The sequence below is a fragment of the Dothidotthia symphoricarpi genome (assembly GCF_010015815.1).
Source record: "Dothidotthia symphoricarpi CBS 119687 unplaced genomic scaffold P153scaffold_26, whole genome shotgun sequence".
Taxonomy (NCBI): domain Eukaryota; kingdom Fungi; phylum Ascomycota; class Dothideomycetes; order Pleosporales; family Dothidotthiaceae; genus Dothidotthia; species Dothidotthia symphoricarpi.
The window spans coordinates 68,067-89,429 of NW_022985033.1; the positions used below are offsets into that span (position 1 = coordinate 68,067).

Here is a 21,363-nt window from a genome sequence, read left to right on the forward strand (position 1 = left end):
CTACCTGAATGTTCTTCAGTAGCCTCATGATTTGAAAGACCTGCATAGAGATGCGCTACGAGACTCGCAGTATACAGGCATGGCTCTCGATGTCTTCTGTTGGCGAGCACTGCTTGTTACTGCCGCAACTTGTTCAAGTCCGGTATTTTGGTGAGCGAGACCGATGTCTATCCAAGTTTCGGAATGGAACAAGTATGGGTGGAGAAAGTGTAGACATGTTCGTGAGTCAGGAAGCATTCTATACCGATGGGGACAATTGCGGGGCATTAGGTAAGACGTCTTTATCCGGCATCAGCGCTTCTGAACCAGGTCCACAAGTTTCTGAGGTTCAATCTGATTAAGTGATATTTTCACGGCGCAGGCAAATTACTTAGCAATTCGCATCCGTATGTATGTACATTCTGTCCGTGATGTGGTTGCTAGACCTCGAAAACTCTAATGGAGTACTGAACTGTTCCCGAGAATGCGGGGTAGAGCGAAGCGATAGCTAGGCTTCGAGAACCACGCTTAGATAGGCATGCCGCAGCAGAGGGAACTAGATAAAATTAGTCTCTTACTTCGGTCCAACACGTGCAAGCATGCTTACTGTGCGCTGTCTCGTTCGCATTGCTTCTCTGGGTCTGCGCCGCTCGTCTCGGTTCAAGATGATATCATGTTAACTAGGGTAGATGCATTGTTCCGATTGCTCTGAATTTCCCTATCAGCTTCTAATATCCGGAATTCAGATGCCTAAACCCGAGGGTCAATGCAAGCGTTGGCTATCAATGCACTGTAGGTAGTCGTAGGCGAGGTTGTCTTGTGGAACTTTGCACAGACCACACCAGACCGGCTGACGTCATAGTCATATGCGATCAGTCCCGTCACCGGTGAAGCAAACTCCAGGGGTTCCCAAAACATCATCGTGCATCAAAGAAATGGTTGTGAATCACCGGTCGAGCGTGGTCCATGGAAAAACAAGCGGTGTGGATATGCTTTGTTACATTGTTTGCATCTTCTTTTGAGAAGGCTGATCGATCTGGCCACATTCCGTCTGGAATGCATGCTATCGAAGGGTTGTATGCATGCAGGGGGTGGCGTGGCGATTTCATGCAAGGGGGACCGGAATGCGTTGCGCAGCCGAGCGCCAAGACCCTCGGTCCGCGCTGGAGAGATCGGGTATGCACTTTGGTTTGATTCACCCCAGTGTTTCTGTCTCGCATCAGGCCCATTGCGAATATCCCTCAGCAGCAAACTTCATGTGTGATAGCGTATGTCACAATTGATCACAACAGGTACGTTCTTCTGATGTTGATAATCACGATTTGTCTTGTCGGCGAATTGCATGTGTTCAAGTGTCACAGAATGCAGACACGCCCAGAATTGGGTAGGTGGGATAGCCACAGAGCTGGGAACTCACCGACTTTTCCACACAGTGTTGGTTGAGTCGTGTTCGAAACATGCAGTGCATCGACGATGCGTGCCCCTGTATCAACCCGGGAACCCGGTTAGGCTGCAGTCCCTTGCGGCGATAGCGAAATCTTTCGCGCTTTTGGTGTTCTCTGGCTGAAGCGATATGTATTAGCAAGGATTTTGCTGTCTTGCGCATATCTTCCAACGATCCTGACCCATACAAAGACTTTTCGTTGGCTCGGTTGAAAGCAATGATCAGGAAGGCCTAGATGGCAAACATCTGCACAGATAGTCAAATAAAGACAACGGTGCTACCTTCCTGTTGTAGTAGACGACCGACGCGGGCACTGACAGACATGGGCTTATGCTTATACGAGACGCTGGTAGCCGTTACACTCCTAATTTATCCATCACTGCATTATGCATGTCTCCACTTCTTTACGAGTTTCATACACAACCACCTTGCAGAATGCGATAAGACAACATAGTGGCAGGAAGCCGCTCGTTGCTGCAGAGAATCTTCTGCAGGCATGTTGCATCGAGCTCAGTCTGGCCCAGATGCTGTAACACCCTCGTCTTGCCATGCTCCTATCCAAGCTTTCCCCGTTCCGACGAGTTTCCAAGAAATGCCAAGCAATCGCCTCTACAGACCCACTTCCATAGATGCAAGCCCAAACGAGCCGTTATGGCTGAGGGGAGCAGAAGGTCTACCGGATTAACAGAAGGAAGAAGGAGAGGGCCAGGGGTTCTGGTAGATATTGTGAAGTCCCAGTAGAGATTTTCAGTATCAGGAGAGAAAGCAGTGCTAAATTATCAGTTCTTGTTTTTTCAACCGCCATCCTAACAAGGAAGTGTCGTAGCTCTTAGCGATTTTTGCAACTTGAGTTTCACTCTGTTTTATAAGACGAAGGTACGCTTCGATGATTCATAACGCTACTATGCACGAATCGAGTACCTAGATATCAAAACAGATATGTGCTAGGCGCATCGTGCTCATGAAAAGTACCAGCAATGGCCGCTCAATAATACTATTTCCCAGCATCCTTCACAGTGATCAACCATCCGTATATGTATGCCAGACACTCCGTCTGTGTACTCACCTCGTTACGCGATTCTGCCTACAGTGAATCTTGTCTGATCAAGTTTGACTTGCACGACTACTATCATTTTCTAGCTTTCATTTCACAAGGTATTCGCCCCAGCTTTTCCCACGTGTATAGCCAACAGTTGGTGTTCTAAAGTGTTTTTCTATCACAGACAGGCAAGCGTAGTGCACAAACAGATATGACATTTACTCGCTGTTGGAACATTGACCTGATAGTTGGGGAGGCAGGCACGGGAAGGCGGCGTCAGGAAGAAAGAAGTGTAAGCATGAGAGTTGTCTATATACGCAACAGGGGTATCTTACAAAACTGGCGCTGGCGACATCAAATCCGAGTATGTACTCAGTCGTCTCTGAGGGAAAACGGATAGTTGCGCGAGTACATAGCGATTAATCAAGGCTAGTATGGTTGATTAATGGTTCGTGTGTTTGTAAATCTGTAATGACATAACAAAGCCCGGGCAACGATAGGAGTCTAATGGTGTATTGCCGCACATCTACAGCTGCTCCTATGTAATAGTCGTCCAGTGATCCCAGATGCAGCTCCCGAAGAGCATTCAGAGCGGTAATCCATGTTATCAATATGGGATTTTACTCTCCAGCTGATGTGTATCTTTCCCCAGCGTCCTCATGTTCCTTTCACAAACATGTATTTGCACAGTCGGTAAGGCTTCCAAGTCCCTGCCTGAAATCGTGGCATGGCGAGGAAGCGGACAAGGCGCTGTACGTTATGTAGCGTGATAGAGAAGCAGACTGGATGATCTGCAGCGCAATCTCACCGGCAACGGTAGCGGCAGAGGTAAAAGGGGAGTGGTTTACTATAACGAACTTGACCTTACGCGGCGAAATCCCGTAGGGTGTGGCGACGGCGATGTTGATAGTGATCAGACGAAGGGCAGAGGTGACTCAGGCGTGGTGGTTGCAACTTCATGAGCGGTTTTCCGACAAACATACCCCATTAGGCGTACCTTCACCAACTCACACATTATCCGCCTTAGCCTTGACTAGCATTAGGTGATGAACTCTACGGAGTGTGGTATTGTTTGGGAATGAAGATGTTCGTGGCTGTAAGAACAGCAGGGAGATCGAGGGCAGAGATCGAGGCGCGATGAGTTCTCTGATATGGTTTCGCCAAGGAGAGGACAGATGCGTAGTGGATTGCTGGTCTGAGCAGTCGGTTCCTGAGAGCAGGGCGTCGCGAATAATGAGTCGGGTTTCTCACTAGGCAAACGAGGAACTCACGAAGGGGTGGGATGGAGAGTCGTCTTGATTCATTCCCAGACGTACTGACATTTACTCGGTCATCTACGGGAATTCACCTAGCCATCTTGGTCAGGTTTCAATATGTCCACCATTCCGGGGTTGATGGCTGTGGGGATGCCTTGGTCTGCGCTACATTGGCCGAGCCGCTCGAGAAGGCTAGTGGATTGTGCGGTGATTGGGAGGTATTGCCCGTAGGGGCTGGGAGTTTGGCCGGTGGGGTTTCGGAATTGCGGGAAAGGTGTGCGGTCGAAGTCGAGTCTAGGGTCAGGACGACTGCGGGGGTGGAAAGAAGTTGGTCTCGCGGAAGGTCCATGTAACCGTATAGAAGGACAGTGGGCCACTGGAGCCATGCTCGTTTGGTGAGCTGGCGATCGTAAGCGACGTCGTTGTCGGAGGGCGCCTTTGTCGCTGCGTGCAACTTTCACGTCACGAAACTCCTCTCGAGAAGGCTCGTCGAAGGGTGCACCACGTTGCTAGAGGTTCTTGTCAGCCGGATCTTCGTTTGAGGAGTGTGAGTCTATGTCGTCTCACTTGTCGTCGCTGTCGACCTCGAAGTTAGAGCAGCTGCTCTCGTGTAGCTCGTCGATTGCGGCAATGTCCGGCTGCAGCACGCAAGCCGGATCCAAGCTAGCAAACTCACGGAACTCCTTACTCTGCGGCGTCGTGGGGCTTTCCTCGACAACGTCCTTCGATTCATCGATGCTCGTCTTGCGTCCTGCCTTTGGCGTGTTGGCGAGCTTCAGCAGCTGGCTGGTGGCATCGTACAAGTCTCCACGCATGCCGCGCGCGGCAGCCTTAGCAACAAAAGCTGGAGGTTGGCGCAGTGCTGGTGAGGTGAGCACAAGTCCAGGGCAGGAGTTGACATCAACACGACCGTAGTGGAGGCACGGCTGAAACACTGACACGGTGATGTAACCAGATAAAAGGTAATCGAGGCTCCAGTGCGATTCGAGTGAGCAGCAAAGACGTGACGCTGCCTCGTCGGTGTTGAAGTTCAGCCCGGGGGTACTGAAGGGCGAAATGGTGTTACCCAGAGAAGTGTAAAGACTGACTCGGTAGCCAAAACGCATGAACTGCGTGCGGAGGTATCGAGTGTTGAAATGCTGCTAAAGCGTAGTGGAGTTGCTTATAGTGTATAGATGATATTTGACACTCTCAGACGGGTAACATTCTTCGGATCAATGAATTGGAGATGGAGTTATTTATCTACCTCAGCAGAATCTGCAGGTCCCAGACTGCCTCACATTCCATCCCAGACCTTCGACGTTGGCATTAGCATTGGTAATAGCAGGTTTACAGATACACCGAGAACTTGAACTTGACGTCATGCGGCTATTTGACAGGTCCAACTTCACGACGGACCTTATCTATACTACATGCGCATGCACACGGTACTATACATTGCCCGCCATTCTGTCTCGAATTTTTAGCGTTCGCGTATTAGCTGAAGGATGAATGTACATGCCAGGGACTTGGACGCTCCACGTAAGGTGACTATACAACCCATGTAGTCTATCATCGGCATTGTTCCTCCGCATCTGCAGAATCTGTACATTCCCACACTGCTCCATGTTCCATCTCAGAGCTTTGGCACTACCATCGGAATAGTGGATCGGTGAACATGCTGAGCTCTTCGGTATCCACAACCAGCCGACCAGCTAAGTGCGCCACTAGTCTCGATCATTTACATTAGCATACTCTTCGAGTACCAGAAGAGCTTCGGCGACACGCTTACGTGTAGCGGATTGTAAACACTCTCAAGACTTGGAGGCTCCATCCTCATGAGCTCGTCCTTCTATACACACAAACTCTTTTGTCCCGAAGTTCTGGCCTGGGCATCAAGGAACCTTCGATTCAAAGACTCGACGTGACCAAGGCGGAAGTCTGAAGCAGACGTCTCTGGACCAGCGTGGTGGGCCTAAGCAGCATGCCTAGTTCGTGTCGCCCACCGTGGATGAAAACTTCATGAACAGACCAGACGTGTACGGGTATTGGGACAAACTGGCGCCTGTTTGGCTTGTGCAGTATGATGAGTAGTGTGCTTGGGCAACGATCTGCCGGTGCCGGAATATCGACGAGTCGATGCAATTCGAGTTTACCGCATTGAACTCGAGTTTGACGCACTGGGGCGGGTACTTGTAGCGAGTTGTGCGCGAGTGTGTAAAGCGCTTGCGAGGCCGCATCTGCTATGAACAGGTACAGGTGGTGTTGGTGCCGGTGTTCGCAATGAGCGATGAGCTGGTGATATATGATACGAGCGGCCGATGGGAAATGCTGCTCATGTCATTATTGGCGAGGACGTTCAAAGACGGCTCCGATGACTCGTTTCTGGGCGCGTGAAACACTTGAGCCAAGCCTTGGATCAGAGTTGAAATGATGACCTACTTGGCAGAGCGGCGAAACACGCATGTGCTCAACATGACCATCCAAAGCATATCCGCGTGTTGTATGCTTTGCCCCTCCTGCAACGTCTGGTCGAGCCGCGCCGTGCGCTACCTTGCTATCCTCTGGGATCGAATTTGTTGGAACGACTGGCGCAGGTGGTGTCAGTGTCAGAGGCAGCGACGAGCGAGATCGAGATGATGACCGATGGCGCAGATGGTTGAGGAAGAGCCCTGATGGCGTCAGCGTTTACAAGTAAGCTCGGAGGTTCGCGCCACTCACTTGTGCGCGCGTGAGATGCGGGCTAAGGGGATAACTCCTGCTACAGCATAGCCACACGGTAGATATGTGCGTCGTAGCACCAACGGAAGCAAGACCTTTGTCTCGAACATGTCATCTTGATTGTAACTACTCTTCACTTCTAACCTGCATACACGTGGCCCATATTCGTCCCGAGTCCATCTACTGACGGGCACCCGCAACGAGTCGTCCCACAAGTGAGGCTTTCACCTGTCTTTGACGTGAAGTGGATGCGCATGATCTCGTACAGGTCGAAGTTCAGGCTGACACAGGGTGTGATAGCTGCAGCCACGTCAAGGTTGGAAACTTGGTGTTCTCTGCACGAGGTTGCGGAGGGTTTGTTACAATGGCAACGGTATGTATCTCCTGTCGCGAAGTCGTCCATCGGCAGCACATGACTTGAGTTGGTGTTCACGTCACGACGGATAAAAGAGGTATTTGTAGGGATCGCTTGCGTGAAAGCTTGCTCGCCATCACGCGACCTGTCTACGACTTCTTAGTGAACGGCCTGGGAACGGATGGGCCTACGTCTGTCTCATCGATTAGGGACGCAGCTTGGGTGGTTGGGGTTGATGTACAAACAGACGGCGGCGCGAAGCCTTCCGGCCAGAGCTCGATGCGTCGCGTTGTCTATGTTCGGCTCGCGTAGCCATGGATGTTGCGCATGCGATTCATCGTGGTAATATTAATATGTGTGTTACTCATTGATGGGAACAGATGCATCGCGTCGACGAGAAATCGTGACTAAGACAGAGAGACCCATGTGGGGCTCAACTCCGCTCGAGTGGAGCTGTACTAGCGGCGAAATTTAGCGCCAACGGGCAACGGTCATCTACAGATAGCCTCGGGAATAGCTCCACCGTTCACGAGATCCCCGTTGTCCGCAGCGACACGATTGCCTGCATCAAAAACATCTACCAGGAGAACATGTGTCTGCATGTTGTGAGTCCCGCGTCCAAGACATCGCAGATCGAGATGAGGTCGATCAGGCCCAAGACCGAACGTGCGTTGAGGCGCCAGCGCAAGGCGGAGGAGGCAATGCGTGACGCCCAGCTCGAGCTCAAGGGATGTCCGGAGAAGTTGGAGGATCTTGAGGCGCTGGAAAATCTGACGTTGCTAATCACGGAGCGGGCCGTCAAAGAAAGAGCTGGTTGAAAAAGGGCTGTCGGAAAGCAAGTTGTAGCGGAGCAAATTGCCGTTGAGTTCAAGAGAGTCTTTGATAAGAGGGGATGGCTTGGACGGTGTAGCAAAATTAAACCTCAGTCGATGAATTCTTGACAGGCATTAGCACACACGATCTCTGGAAAGACATGAAGTCTTCGATCATGTGATTGTCCAAAGCAGGTATGTGGATGCGTTCGGCATCCACAGGTTGTCCCAACAGTATCAATGACAGAACTCTCAAGTACACCTCTTTGTGAGTCAGGCTGAATATTCGTTCGTTCAAAGCGCCAAACCGCTGTCCCACGTGTTCCAAATGTCCGTTGTGCGCCGTACTGGCGACCAGTACACCGTCAATGCAGCTTGACGTGAAACCATCACGTATCGATTCGCTCACAATGGCGTCTGGTTGCCTCTGCACGTGGGATGATGGACTGTAATAGCGTATTGGGGCGACTTTGATCTTCTCCAGGCAACGATGGTAGACGACCGTCACTGTGTGTCGATTCTCTTTCGTAGTCTCAAGAATATCGGAGGATGTTCCTGTTTCAGGCTGCTCAACTGGCCGAAGTCTTGCTCTGTTTTTTCACAATCTTCATTGCGTGTCTTGAGTTCGATTGCATCGATAGACGGGAAGAGCTGTGCTATACAATGGTCTTGCTGTCATCTCTCGTGATGCAGCTGCAAACTGCAAGGCGCAACATCAAGATATGTGAGTTGACTCTGAGACTTGCGGCTCTTGGAGAAGATTCCCGTTGTGTTTCGCTAATCCAAGAGCCCCATGGCGGACAACCGTCGGTATAGCTAACTTTGGAGTGGGCATGTTATATTTGCCAACTGTCTCAACGGCCGAACCAGGTAGCGGGGCGAGATACTTCGTCTATTTGTCCCCTCGATACATTCGAGTGATACGATCGAATAGATTGGAAAAGAGAGATATCCACAATGTATTAAATGCTTTGTACAGTCTCTTTTTATCAAAGATGCGGATGGCAAGGCCGAACGGAACGGAAAATGTAAGATTGTTCGGTACGCACACTTCTTCCATGACGTTAAGCCTGGATAGTCTCGGATAAATGCACCCATATATATGGTCATTTACTGTCTATGCTATTCTCTACTACTCAAGGTCGTGACGACACTGGTGACGATACGGTTCTTACGTGTGTCGGGGAAAGGGGCAACAAAAGTATACACTGCACAGATGAAAACAGTCCTAGCAGGTGGACGCAACGCTACTGCTCGGGTCTTCAATAAATTCCCGAGCAATAGAACTCGGGTGTTTTCAGTGTCGTGTCAGTTGCGTCGGTCGAGGTGATCTGCTGGTTCGATGTCTGTTATCCACCTTCGCAGTACCAGTACGTATACTTCAGTACTAGACTTGCCTGCATCAATCTGCAGCGTCGCGGTCTACACTATTTGGTGTGCAATTGTAGGTGTATTATTATTCATTGCTCTATCGTTAATCTTGCGTCCGTTTCTCGCAGCTGTCAAGGCGCAGCGAGATCTAGGATCTTGAACCCCGACTTTTAAGTCGCGCGACTATCTGTTTGATTCACTATCGTTCAAATTATTAACCTTTGTATTCATGAGTCTGGAAGCTTTCAAGATGACTTCCCAACGCTATGGGTCCTTTACTGTCTTCTCGATATGGTGATGAGACAGTGCCCATGGATTGCTGCATTTGAATATGCATATTCCATCGCTTGTCTGAAGACATTAGCAATCAAAACAACTAATTTCACCAAGGATCTGTCTTCTAGATTATGCAATGTACATACTCGTCATGTCAGTATTGCGGATCCCCTTGTCATGGGATTGCTTTTCTCGGCGGTGCGTCAATCCAATCGACCGCTCTTTCCCTATATCTCTACAACGGCAATGAGATACTCACTTTGGGTTTCCACTTGCCAACCTTCATCGAAGGATCCCGGCTGAGCGAGTGTGCGGTCGTAAAAGTGAGGCACACACACTCTCCGTTCGGCCAGGGTTCAAGGGTGGGCGGTATTGCGACTATTGCCAATATCCACTCCCGGAGATTATCGTCAAAACTCGAGCCGAGGTTCATGATGCTAAGGTGAGCGTCCTCCAAACTGATAGGGCTTGACTCGGCTCGATGTGGCTTCGAGTGGTAACTAGGTTTATTATGAGGCTGGAGATTTCGGGATTGACTCAAGTAGTTTCCCCGAGATTGGAGTATCCACCCATAAGCAGTATTCCGTTCTGTGTTGTCGTCCTCGGTTAAGTTGCTGATTGACTGATTGAGCGTGAACGTACGATAGGGTGAGCGGAACTTCGGTGGAACGTACTTTTGTCGCTATTTCCCTGTGCTGTCTCCAGGTCTCCTTGTGAACAACCCCAGGTCGGTAAAATTCCCGTTCGTGCTTTTCGGATGTTGCGCATTGAGTTGATGAAGATGTGCACAACGATGCCCAACGCCATTTCGAGAGGTTTTAGAGAAAACCCAGGAGAGGATGATTATCCAGCCCTAGTGGTATACTGTTTCTCCAGGCTGGTATACTGTTTCTCCAGGCTGGCATTCTGTGCCTTGTCACTCTTGTACCGTCCACCCTCGCCTTTGCTTTCAATGAAAGACGGCCACACAGGTAGCCTTACATTAGCAATCAAATCGAATCCGAGACATTTCATGACCACTGTCAGACCAACCAAGTACCAGATCAAACCGATACATGCCGTGGCAATTTGGAAGGTTGATTCTTGAAACTTTAGAACGCCATATAGCGGGTGGTTCAAAACGGCGATGGATGTTCAGCTTTCTATGGCTAGATGTCGTTGGAAACACACGGGTCGGTCAGGAACCGGGGAAGTTCCTACGCTGAATGAGTGGCTGCTTCAAAGGTGGCTACTGTGCTGTTCAAGGAATCTGTCCTGTGACAAATCATGATATGTAAGGTACTTATGGGTAAGATTTGTAAGATAGGACAATTAGCTCGGTGGCTCCGTGGCTCATGCCATTTATACATGCCAAGACCTGTAACATTGACGCCAACGGGTGTTCTTAACTATGCTCTCTCGACTATGCGATTCAGATAAGCGACCACTGACAGACCAAAGTTTGCGAATTTGGCTGCTTGGTTATGGTCAATGTGCTCCCGAGATGAGTGTACTCGAAAGCAACACCTCTAAGACGGCCCAATTACAGACATAGTTGATTACAAGCATCAAGTGGAAAACCAACAAAGAGACTGAGATTGACAACTGTCCTTACCTTGTGCACATAGGCCAGGAAGAGACACTGTTTAATACAATTTGTCCGTTTTGCACATTGAAGTTTGGAGCGGGGAGAGATTCATGCGTAGTTGCCACAGCCGAGTTTAGCGTGAACATGCAACTAGTGCGTGTTCCCCACTATGACGTATTAGATGAGCCAGCTCCTCATCCACTTCTCGATCACTGTAATCAGAAGTCTCCCACGCGTCGCCCTCACCAAGAACCCCTGCTACCATCGCATACACGCCTGCCTCCGTCGCATGCACAAGAATGATCGCATCTGCAGTATTGTTGTGAAGACATAGCATTACTCGCGCCATTAACGCGTTCATGCACGTGCGTTGCGTTCATGCACGTGCGTTGCGTTCATGCACGTGCGTTGCGTTCATGCACGTGCGTTGCGTTCATGCGTGTGCACCACCACCACCGCCACAGCCCGAGTGCCTCGAGCAGATCTCACTGTGTCGCAATACCTGTCATCGGCTGCAAATCCGCACCCACTTCCACCAAGTTCATCCATTGTATATCAGCCCGCTACCATGCCCACAATCCTCTCGTCGAAGAATGGCAATGCCAGCGTGCCCTAGCCGCGCAGAGGCATACACACAACGCACCGTGACGCGCTCTGATGTCGTGGCTTAGAAAGTTGATGACTGAGAGACATTTGGCATGTGCTCTGCCTGACACACGGACATTGCGACGTCTGGCGACGTGATGGCGAAGGAGATCTTTCAACGTCTTCTAGATACAAACAAGGAGAGAGTGAAGACATGGCAGGAGCAGACATAATTAGGACTTATTTTAGATGCGTTCAGCCACTTGCAGCACCTCAGTCCAGCCGGCCGAATATACCCAGCCGCTACTCCGCACTCACGCAACTCCCTCGAATTCGCCTTGTTGGCCTCTTTCTTGCAGCTCTCACACCGCATCCCACGAAGCGTCGTCAGCCTCAGGCCCGCCGCCTCTTCTTCGACGAGAACCCGTTCTTGAGAGCGAACCCCGCAAGCCACAAAGGAAGCTGCGGTCATAGCAAAGTTCTGCACATGTTGCTTGTGTGGTCGAGGCTGGCCATCTATATAATGTGGGCCATACTCATCGCAATTCTGCGCGGGTGGACTTGGTACGGCATGACAAACGTGAGCGTGGCAAGCCGTCGGGTAATGTTCCAGCGAATTGGTCAATTTTTGTAGTCTGTATAAACGCAATCGCCAGACGCCTTCACAAGTACATGCCGGCAGAACCATCCACCACACCAAACACACCCCCCATGGGAGTGACTCCCAAGCAGAACGACGACTTTAAATTCCGGGCACGATATAAAAAGAGTGCAAGCGAAGCCTCATCACGGTTTCCAACGGCGCCTATACTCGGGTTCTACATCGATCTCCCATTCGCTGAACAGACCATCGTAGACCAGGACGACACCAAAACCTATGCGCACTGGCGTGTCACGGCGCTTCTGGCTGTCTTCTATAGCTCTCAAAGCTAGACACTATACCCAATCGCACCCGGCTGTAATGTCGAAACGTCCTTGCTGTTCGATTATTGTCGGATTCATAGCGACACAGAAATCCGCCAAACTGATCTTACCTCCGCGAGCTGCCCATCGACTACAGACCCGACATCATTCCCGGCCAGCAAACCGCACTTGGTCATTGAGCTGGCGCACACATCTGTAGGTCCTCGTGCATATTGGTACAATCATACCGCGACCGAAAGTACTCGCTGTCCGCACTGCTTCTCCACCGTCGTGGTACCACCACTGAAGTCATCTTAAGCTGCTTTCCATCTTCCTTCTGCCGCGCTTGAGATGCTCCTTTACCTTCATGATCATATTAGAGGCTGACTTGCTTCGGCTGCATCTCATACCTGCGATTGCTTGCTACTTGCAGCCTTTCCGTTCAACTCTCAACACACCTTGTCCCCGTCGTCACTCGCAGCTCGCCTTATTCTCGCTCCGTTTCTTCATTATCGACAACAACTGTCAACCTTTACTCAATACCATCCTTAAACATGCACTCGACATATTACCATGCTTCTATGGCTTGTCCTCCGACGCATGTGACACCTGCAATCACTCGCTGCTTCACCTCTCCACCACCATGCACCATCGTCAATGCCACAATGTTGCCCTGCCCCCCACCTCTAGATACAAATCGATTCGCCTTCCGACAGACCCAATACCAGCTACCAAATTCACAGTGGTACCTATATGAAATCGACTTTTGAAGGGTAGAAGACATGTTAACAATTTCTGGAACGCTTCTTAGAAGGACGCACTCGTGTATGGTATTATACACAGATGCTAAGGCGCAACTGCCTCAGGACAATCTTCGAACCACTACAAAGGGTGCGGCCGAGAGCAATTTGGCTATACGATAGATACGGTATTATATAACCAGAGTTTTTAATTGGCTGTCCAGTCGAACAACAACAATTCAGCTTACCTGATTGGCTGAATATTGAGCACCGTATAAACCGTATAGCCAAATTGCTCTCGGCCGCACCCTTTGTATTGAGAAGGCCGTTACGCGTATGAAATCTGCTCACGTAGTGCTGCTCTAAATTTTGACCTTGACTAGCTCGCCAATTAATCCCAGTGGATGACATACCGGCTACCAAGCTGCAATAACATATGACGTAAGATGGACTTGCAAGGGCTTTTCCACGTCCAATACGCAGCTCAACCGCATCTCATAACCAGACGAAAGGCTGGACTGATCATAATCAACGATGTATCAATACCGCACAGGACATCGCGCTCGATGCGCGTAGCCCGACCAGAGAAAGCCAACGGAGTACCTCGGCCCTCCCATAACATGGCGTTAGATTGCATCACCATCCATTGGAATGCTCGGAAAGTGTGCGCTCCCCTGTCTCATCCAGCGGCTATGATTCTCCACTCCCACGGACAAATCGATAGGTCTGCACCAGCAACAGCGAACATGCCGACGCAGTACCACACGCTCCTTTCTCTCTCGATAGGAAAAAGCAAGCCCTGACCTCCCCACACCAAACCCAGCGAGCGCCCTCTCTCGACTGCAACCCCTTGCTTCTCCCTCCCCTGCGCGAGAATCTCGTCGCCTCGGCCCCACCGAGCACCATGACCCCACGCAGCCTGTCTCCAAGCCGAACACGCAGCACCCTCGCAGACACGAAGCAGCTCTACAGATACAACATCAGCCCTCACGCAGTTTGCAGCAATGCTGCAGCTCGCCCGCACATGAGCATCGCCCTCCCCACACGCCCGAGCCATTGTCGACAAACGCCGCGCCACTATGCACGAAGATAAGATAATGGGGCAGAAAATGATGGGGTCGCATGTCCTATCCCCATCATGACGATAGCCCAGCCGTCGTGGGAACCTGCCACTCGAGCGTTACATTAGATACGGACACCATTATGCTGCGAATGCATTAGCGCGAGACAGGCGTAGACGGCGTACTATCGTGCTAAGACGCTGCAGATGGCGTCGATGGGCTATTCGTGGCATCTGGTAGAGATGTGGGGGATCATGCACAACTAGGTTGGCTATGCTATGGGCCATCACCCCGGCGATATCAAGGTTGCGAAGTCGCGAGGAGGTGGAGAAAAGCTGCGCAGCGGGCTTTCTTGTTGCCTCTGTACAAGCCCGCGCATGGCGAGGGTCTGGACGGAGTAGTGCGGCTGAGTTGGGTTTCGTGCACACAAGCATGGGTCGTGACTATTTCCACTAGCGCACGAGTCATGCCACCAGTCACGTCACATTCCGCACCAGCGCATGAGTCGCATTCTGTCTGGCACCTGACAACCGACATGATTGGTTGGTTCTTAGCTCCCCTCAATGCAGCATCACAACTCGTGCAGGCAGAAAGTCACTCACCTCTTGGTCATTTTCAATGTATCTCTGGGCTACAGGAGTGCAAGCGAGTGTACAGCGTGAGAGCCTGAAATTGTGCAAGGGGGTGTGCAGCCTCGCGCTGCTTCCCCGCTGCATCTCTGCGGCTTCCTCCGGCCTCCCCAACCTTCCCCGTCTTCCTGATACGATCCTTATACCCAAAGACCCGTCCCAGAAAGTCCAGTTGATTGCCCTAATCAATGCCGTGTGAATTCAATACAGACATCGCACCATGATCTCGACTTATCGCCCTGCAGCTTGCCAGAGAAAAGCGTCCTTCGTTCGAGTCATCTGTGGTGGAACACACTTTGTCTTGGCCTCGAAACCAGAAGGATGAGTTCGAACTCTATGTTCTAGAATTTCAATAGAAGAGGATAACAGAGCTCGGGCATTCTCCGATAATGAATAGTTCTGTTACACTTCATTCCTGTATTTGATAGACGTTGCATTCACGTATTGCTACCTGGTTTACTGTTGACAGCAAGATCTCTACATACCGGACATGCAGAGATACTGGAGGACATATACCGGGAGTAGCCTTTGTAACTGCTGCTGCTGTGTAACATGTACTCGTCTTCTACTCCTAATTCTGTAACACCTGAAAAATGTGCAGGCAACATATTGTTTATTGGATCCTGCGGACCTAAGAAAGGCGGGTACATTTGCGTCGGAGGACTCTCTAACGGTCACTATTGCAGTCCAGGCAGCTCTTGCCGCTCAATCACAGTCAATTTGGGCACTAAATGTCTGGCTTCGTACGCTGAATGCGGTGAGGTGCAGGTCGTAGGTATGTAGAGCGTGTCGGCCAGCTGGTTGGCCATCACATGCAAAGTCTCCAATGTTGATTTGACTCCGTCTTCTTCTGTGCTTCGTAGCGATTGTGAATCTCGTCTGTGGTCATCAAATAAGATAGAACAAGTGTACACATGTAATTTGGTTAGGCTTTGGCCGCTCTTCAGCAAAAGTTCGTGAATGTGAAGGTCACCTCGAACAAGAAGACTTGGTGATGCTGTCTGAAAGGATTACGTTCCGGAAACACGCTAGATCTTATTTGGGTATTCACGCCTGTACAATGTACGGTGTACAACGTACAGAGGGTGTACAGCGTACAGAGAGTACATTATCAAGGTGGATCTAGGAGGGAGTAGCTAGACGATGCACCTCTTATTCGTAAGATGCAGTGACGTAAGCAGGGTGATCTAACAGCAGAAAATCTGACCTGTGGCTGCATATGCAGGCTTTACCTTGGATATACACCCCCCGTACGTTGTAAGCATAAATAGCTATCTCTCTCTGGTCAGGCAACACTCACTTTGTTACTCCACTTCTATCGTTTTATCCTCAGCGACTAAGCATCTACATTCATTCAAAATGGCGCTCAACAAGGACGTTGTTTCTGGGTCGTCTGAACGTTTACTGCGCCGTATAAAACGGGACGAAGCTCGAGATGCTGCATCCATCATCGCGGCAAGAAATCGACAGGCTGAATTCATCATCGCGGCAAGAGAGCACAACAGCCAAATCGACTGCTCCTCTAACAGTAAAAGCCACTTCCTTGCGGCACCCCAGGAGGTGCGATTCAGGATCTACGACTTTGTACGTCTGCAGCCTGAGCGCTTCCGATACTTGCGCACTACCTGCGGCCGACTTCGCGATGAACTCGACCAATTTGACCTCAGCTATCACAAATTCGTCCTCGCAGCAATCAATAAACAAGGGGGCCTTTTTGGACGGCAATTCGAATTCAACGTCTCCCCTGAAACAGAATATCGAAGGTCCAAGCGGGCTATAACGATCAACCTCTCACTCGATTGCGATTTCTTTTGTCGGGCACCTGGCAAAGTCACATTTCGTCCTCAAGTCGTGGATGCGCGTTTCAGCGAGTCGCCACTTTTGGAAATACTTGCACTCGAAGCCTGCGATGTTGTACTCAATTTACGAGGCCCAAAACTGCTCAACCCCAGCTTTAACATACTTTCACGCATAGTCCAGGTGTTGCCCATATTATGTCGGTGCAGCAACTCCCCTAGGATCGAAATCTCATGGAGTTTGGGCGAAGCAGCGTTGAACCTCAGGAATTGTTACGCTTGTATTACGGATTTTCCTCATTATATGGATTCTCGCTTCTTCGGACCCAGACTATGGAAGCTGGAATATCCATTCGGCACGGGGTTTCCGCAGAGCAAAGATGCGGATGAACCTTCTGCAATCCTGCAAATCAACAAGAACGGGAATGCTGGTCGCTATGTCGCTTGCACGCCACCCCTTCTGGAGAAATTATCTCCCGATCAGAAGAAAGAATTCTCTTCGATTCTTTATTGGCCTCACGACTTAATTGGGAACTGTATCAAGAAACTCGTGAACATTGCTAAGATCAACAACAACACAACACTCTTACAAGATCTTGAACAAGCCAGAGAGTTTTATTCTGATACACTATCGAGGTCGCTACACGAGTTCCGCATGAACTCGCCAACGCCAGGAACTGCTTCAAGAACCCCCTAAGCACACAGCTTTTGCAGACATGAACGTTATTTGCGGCCTTCTGTGCCGTGACTTATCGCTTTGATGTAAATGACACCAAGAAAGGTGGGGCCTTGTTCGGTATGCATGATTCTCGGCCCACATACTTGCATAAGTCTTGGCCTGCTGGGCAATCAACATCATTACATAGTCCTATGCAAACCTCTTTCAGCACGTAGGCAGAAACTAGAGTATACCCATAAGCAATGCATTTCCGCGATCTACATATCCAGCCAGGTGTTCGAGTCTATACCAAAGCCGGCATGCCTGCTGCCAGCCAGACCTCTCTTTCGACCGTCTCTCTATCCGCGATGATGAAGACGTATGTCGACGCTTTGTCCACTATAAACACGGGCTCTATCCTCCTCCTCCACTTCCTGCCCAGCCCTTAGCGAACCACGTTCTCTGGGCGAGGGTGATGCTTTCTAGTACAGCGAGAACCATGTTGGCCGCCTCTTCGCAGCCACCGTTGGCCGAGATTGGCGAATGTTGATGCGGGGTTTATACCGATGGTGATGGCGTAGTCAAGAAAGTGGCAGGCAGCATACAGGCTGTGACGTTGGCATGGCTTGCTGCTTGTATAGTCGGTAGCATGGCAGGGTTTCACTGATCGACAGTGGAGGAGCAAGTCATGAAAACCTATTCGATGGCGCCTGCAGATCCCAGTATGTGTGTATGTATGTCTTGTAGAGTGATAAAGGCTTGCCATATTCTAAAGCGTTGTGAAGGCGAAGGATGCTTATGACAAGGTTCTCTTATCGCTTCTGAGCTCAAAGACGAGATCACTATTTACTCAGGCAATGTCTTGTAATGCGCGGTCGGCGTATCGACGTAGCGTGCTCTGGGCTGGATTCGCCGACGGAGCTTGTTCTAGGGGCTATAGACAATTGCCGGCGCGGCTATAACGCAAAGGCGGTCTTTATGAGCGAATGTGCTTGTAAGGGAGGGATGAGGGTACAGCAAGTGCGCAGCATCTGATTACTCCGTGTGAGTTTAGAAATAGACCTTGCAGTTGGGACCAGATTGGGCCTACATGTTACGCGTCTTGGTTTCGTGGAGCGCCTCGTCGACCGCCTGTGACCCAGTCGAGCAGTCGCGGTCGCTCGCTCGAAAAACGCCCGTTTCGGTAATGCGCGCATGGCAGTGAGGACAGTCGTGAAATATGAAGTGCGTGATGAAGTAGGTGATCAAACAACTAGCTATGACTCGCTTTGGCCAAAACATTAACACGTTTTGGCAACAACCCGAAAACGGATGGCACCTGCGTTGTAGCCACAGCACGAAACAATAAGGAATGAAATGAAAAGATGCTTTTCAGGCCGAGCAAAGTCCGTCGCAGTGCCAGCATCAGAGGACTGGTTCTGACCAAACGACCATCTTCAATCCTGCCAACTGTATTCCACGAGTCTAAAGCGGCCGTCGAGCAAGCACGCAAGGTGCCTATGGTGTTGCGGAGCGCACAGCCGCCGATATAAATTCAAAGCTTGAAAGACTGGTTGACTGGATGGCTGAAGACTTGACCTAAGCAACTTGCATCGACGTTCGCTCTGCTGATGAACTGGCAACTTTGAAAAGGAGATTAACTTTGAACTGGTCAATAACTTCCTAATATGCTGTGAGCCAGGATTGATCATTGAATGCGACCAAACATTGATTTCATCAATCAGTCATGCTTTCCATTATCACCATCTACTTTCTTCGTGTTAAGATGTATTCACAGTCTTGCTAATATATTGCTACTCGGGTCAAAGGCAACGAAACCGCATGAGATGTGCATTCCTGGCGAGATAAGACACGAAGAACCATTTGGAAGCGGTTGAACGATTCAGAAGCCTAGAAACTGAAAGCTTTTTGAGCCATCCAATCCGTTAACAGATCACCCGCCCTTCGTTATGCGGAGGATTTTATAGATGGAATACAAAATGAAACTTTGACCGTTCTCTGACGACCTGCAAGGGCGCCCCATTAGAGTAAATGTTATTGAGGTGAATACATATGCTTTCTGAGGAACGATTTCAATCCAAGACCTTCATCACGCCGATCGCTCACGTAGACCCCCGACACTAAACAGCAAAAGTGAATGGTCAATCCCCGAGAGCTACAGGAGATGCCTCGGTCCAGTTTTACCTCCCCCAAACACTAATAAGAGACGCTGAGCTGTGCCCATCCCCATGTACATCACGGGTGATAGAGGAGCACAACATGTCGATCTTGATCATGATATAATCAAGATATCTAATGAGCCGATAGACCGCTACGAACTGGAGAGAAGGATCCGATACCACTGATCTCGCTGACTCCTGCACCTAATGCTGTCTCCCCAACACATCTATGGATTCTGTCACTCAAAGGGTGAGTTGTTAAACTACAACGCAACATCTAGCACAAGCCATTCCATCTTTCTTCTTTCCAAGATTTGTGATTATGCTCGTTGAAAGCTCGCTCCGCTTTGAATGCCGGAATGAGTATAGGAGTCGTTGGAATGGCTGGATTAGAGGAGGTATCCAATGGGCTCAATAGCGCATTCCTTCTGGCAGAGGGTAGCTTAAAGACGAGCGAGTTGGGTGATTCCCAGTTCGATTTCCTTGAAAGCTCGTGGTTGGTTACGAGAAACCCAGCAATATAGGCCTGGCAGCTACCTCATCCACGAAACGACTTCGCACTGGAGAAACCAAGTGACTGAAAACCAGGCGTCGTTATGGATATGAAAGGCGGAGAACAGACATATATACATCACAAAAACCAAAAGCACGTCACGAAAATGCGCGAGCGAGTGAACAGTACCTGATAGTTATGGATAAGTGTACAAGAGTAGAAAAAGAAAGTCGTTATGTGTTCTTGCAAGGTCCGGAAGAGAAACGTCAGAAACAGTAGCGAAACAAACCCCGAAGACTAACCAATACCAAACCATAGTGAATGCCAATCATGCATCTCTTGTCAAACGAAACAAGATATTGGAGCTATTCTCCTATACAAGAGGATCGATGTCTTCCATATCCAGATCTCTGGCTCTGATCCCATACATCGCTTCAATATCCCAATTTGAATTTCCTCAACAGGTGGTTCCAATGCGAAGGTCGGCGCGATCGAGTCACTCCAAGATCCAAGGTACCTGACTGACCTCCACAAGGTTCGGTACAACTGGAGGATGTGGACCGGTCGAGGGGCAAGATGCGACGATTGAGATATAAAAGAGACTCCGGGGGGACCAGCCGGTGCTGCGTCACAGGTTCGGGTCGACGTCTTACACAAGAGAGAAAATGACTGGATAAAAATGTTAGCTACCGAGGAGAGGAAAAGCCGCGAAGTCTTTGATGGTATTAAATGACCTTTCACGAGTAGAGGAACATACAGATTGCAGGGGCGATCCATGGTCCGATCTGATGTCTTGATCCTCTTCGCCACGCTTCAATTTGCTTGCAATCTTGTCAGGTTCGGGGCTGTGACGTGGCGAGTGGCCGATTGTATGATATATGGAAGTAGAATATCGGGAGGCTATGGTTTGTGGGCACCTTGAGTAGTGAGGTAAGGCTTATTGGTGAACTTGTGGATGGTGGGATTGATATGCGACGATATGGCACATTGAGGTTGCTTCAATGCGAAGTCGAAGTCGAAAGCGAAATTGCGGTTGGACGTGATATTTTGACAGGACTGACGGCAGAGGTCGCCATGTTCTGTAACATTTTGGTTAGAAGGATTTGCATGACAGAGGAAGCTTGCTGACTTACTGGTGTCCTCATCGTTGCCGAAGGCATCGTTATAATCAGAGGCGTTTTATCAGAAGTAATGGCTTGGTGACCCACGACTGTCTTCGTCAGTGTCAGAACGCGTAACGAGATAAGGGTTGATGAAAGGAATTTGAGAACTTACTGCTATCCCTTTCATCATCAGAAGCATGCTTGCCGTGAGCTGAGTTGGAAATAGATACTTTGCTTTTTCCACGGCATCCTGGTCAGTGGTAACGCGTGTGCGTTGTGAGGCCAATATGGATGTTGAATCCAACGAAATGTGTGATAAGATTGAGGTTATTGTGCCAGACGCCGTTGCACAAGCCCTCCAGCATGAATGATATACCGAAAGGATAGAAGCCGTAGTTGTAGTTGAATACCGAAGACAGTATGAAATGTGTAAACAT

General features: G+C 49.8%; 5 protein-coding genes across 5 annotated transcripts; 2 read left to right on the forward strand and 3 right to left on the reverse strand.

The window, feature by feature from the left end:
* Positions 1-3,701: 3,701 nt before the first annotated feature.
* Positions 3,702-4,824, reverse strand: P153DRAFT_435701 (uncharacterized protein; the record flags this gene model as incomplete). Its single annotated transcript, XM_033673166.1, has 2 exons — positions 3,702-4,162; positions 4,395-4,824. 2 exons carry the CDS (start codon positions 4,822-4,824, stop codon positions 3,831-3,833), a joined length of 762 nt encoding a protein of 253 aa, XP_033518138.1. The 3' UTR covers positions 3,702-3,830.
* Positions 4,825-5,685: 861 nt separating this feature from the next.
* On the reverse strand, positions 5,686-9,665 carry P153DRAFT_391162 (uncharacterized protein; the record flags this gene model as incomplete). Its single annotated transcript, XM_033671014.1, has 4 exons — positions 5,686-5,940; positions 6,140-6,369; positions 7,273-7,543; positions 9,492-9,665. The coding sequence occupies 4 exons, from the start codon at positions 9,663-9,665 to the stop codon at positions 5,686-5,688; spliced, it is 930 nt and encodes a 309-aa protein (XP_033518139.1).
* A 1,665-nt stretch (positions 9,666-11,330) lies between these two features.
* Positions 11,331-12,363, reverse strand: P153DRAFT_145434 (uncharacterized protein). Its single transcript, XM_033662139.1, has one exon. The coding sequence runs from the start codon at positions 12,070-12,072 to the stop codon at positions 11,560-11,562; it is 513 nt and encodes a 170-aa protein (XP_033518140.1). The 5' UTR covers positions 12,073-12,363; the 3' UTR covers positions 11,331-11,559.
* P153DRAFT_145433 (uncharacterized protein) lies at positions 12,364-13,082 on the forward strand. The gene has a single exon (XM_033662138.1). The coding sequence runs from the start codon at positions 12,655-12,657 to the stop codon at positions 13,042-13,044; it is 390 nt and encodes a 129-aa protein (XP_033518141.1). The 5' UTR covers positions 12,364-12,654; the 3' UTR covers positions 13,045-13,082.
* A 2,889-nt stretch (positions 13,083-15,971) lies between these two features.
* Positions 15,972-17,538, forward strand: P153DRAFT_412442 (uncharacterized protein; the record flags this gene model as incomplete). Its single annotated transcript, XM_033672105.1, has 1 exon — positions 15,972-17,538. A coding segment is annotated over one exon (1,239 nt), but the record flags the coding sequence as incomplete, so codon positions are not given.
* Positions 17,539-21,363: the final 3,825 nt, after the last annotated feature.

Excerpts from the sequence above, each read along its gene's own strand:
- P153DRAFT_145434 (XM_033662139.1), bottom strand. The coding sequence starts at position 12,072 with ATGGTTCTGCCGGCATGTACTTGTGAAGGCGTCTGGCGATTGCGTTTA.
- P153DRAFT_145433 (XM_033662138.1), top strand. The coding sequence starts at position 12,655 with ATGATCATATTAGAGGCTGACTTGCTTCGGCTGCATCTCATACCTGCG.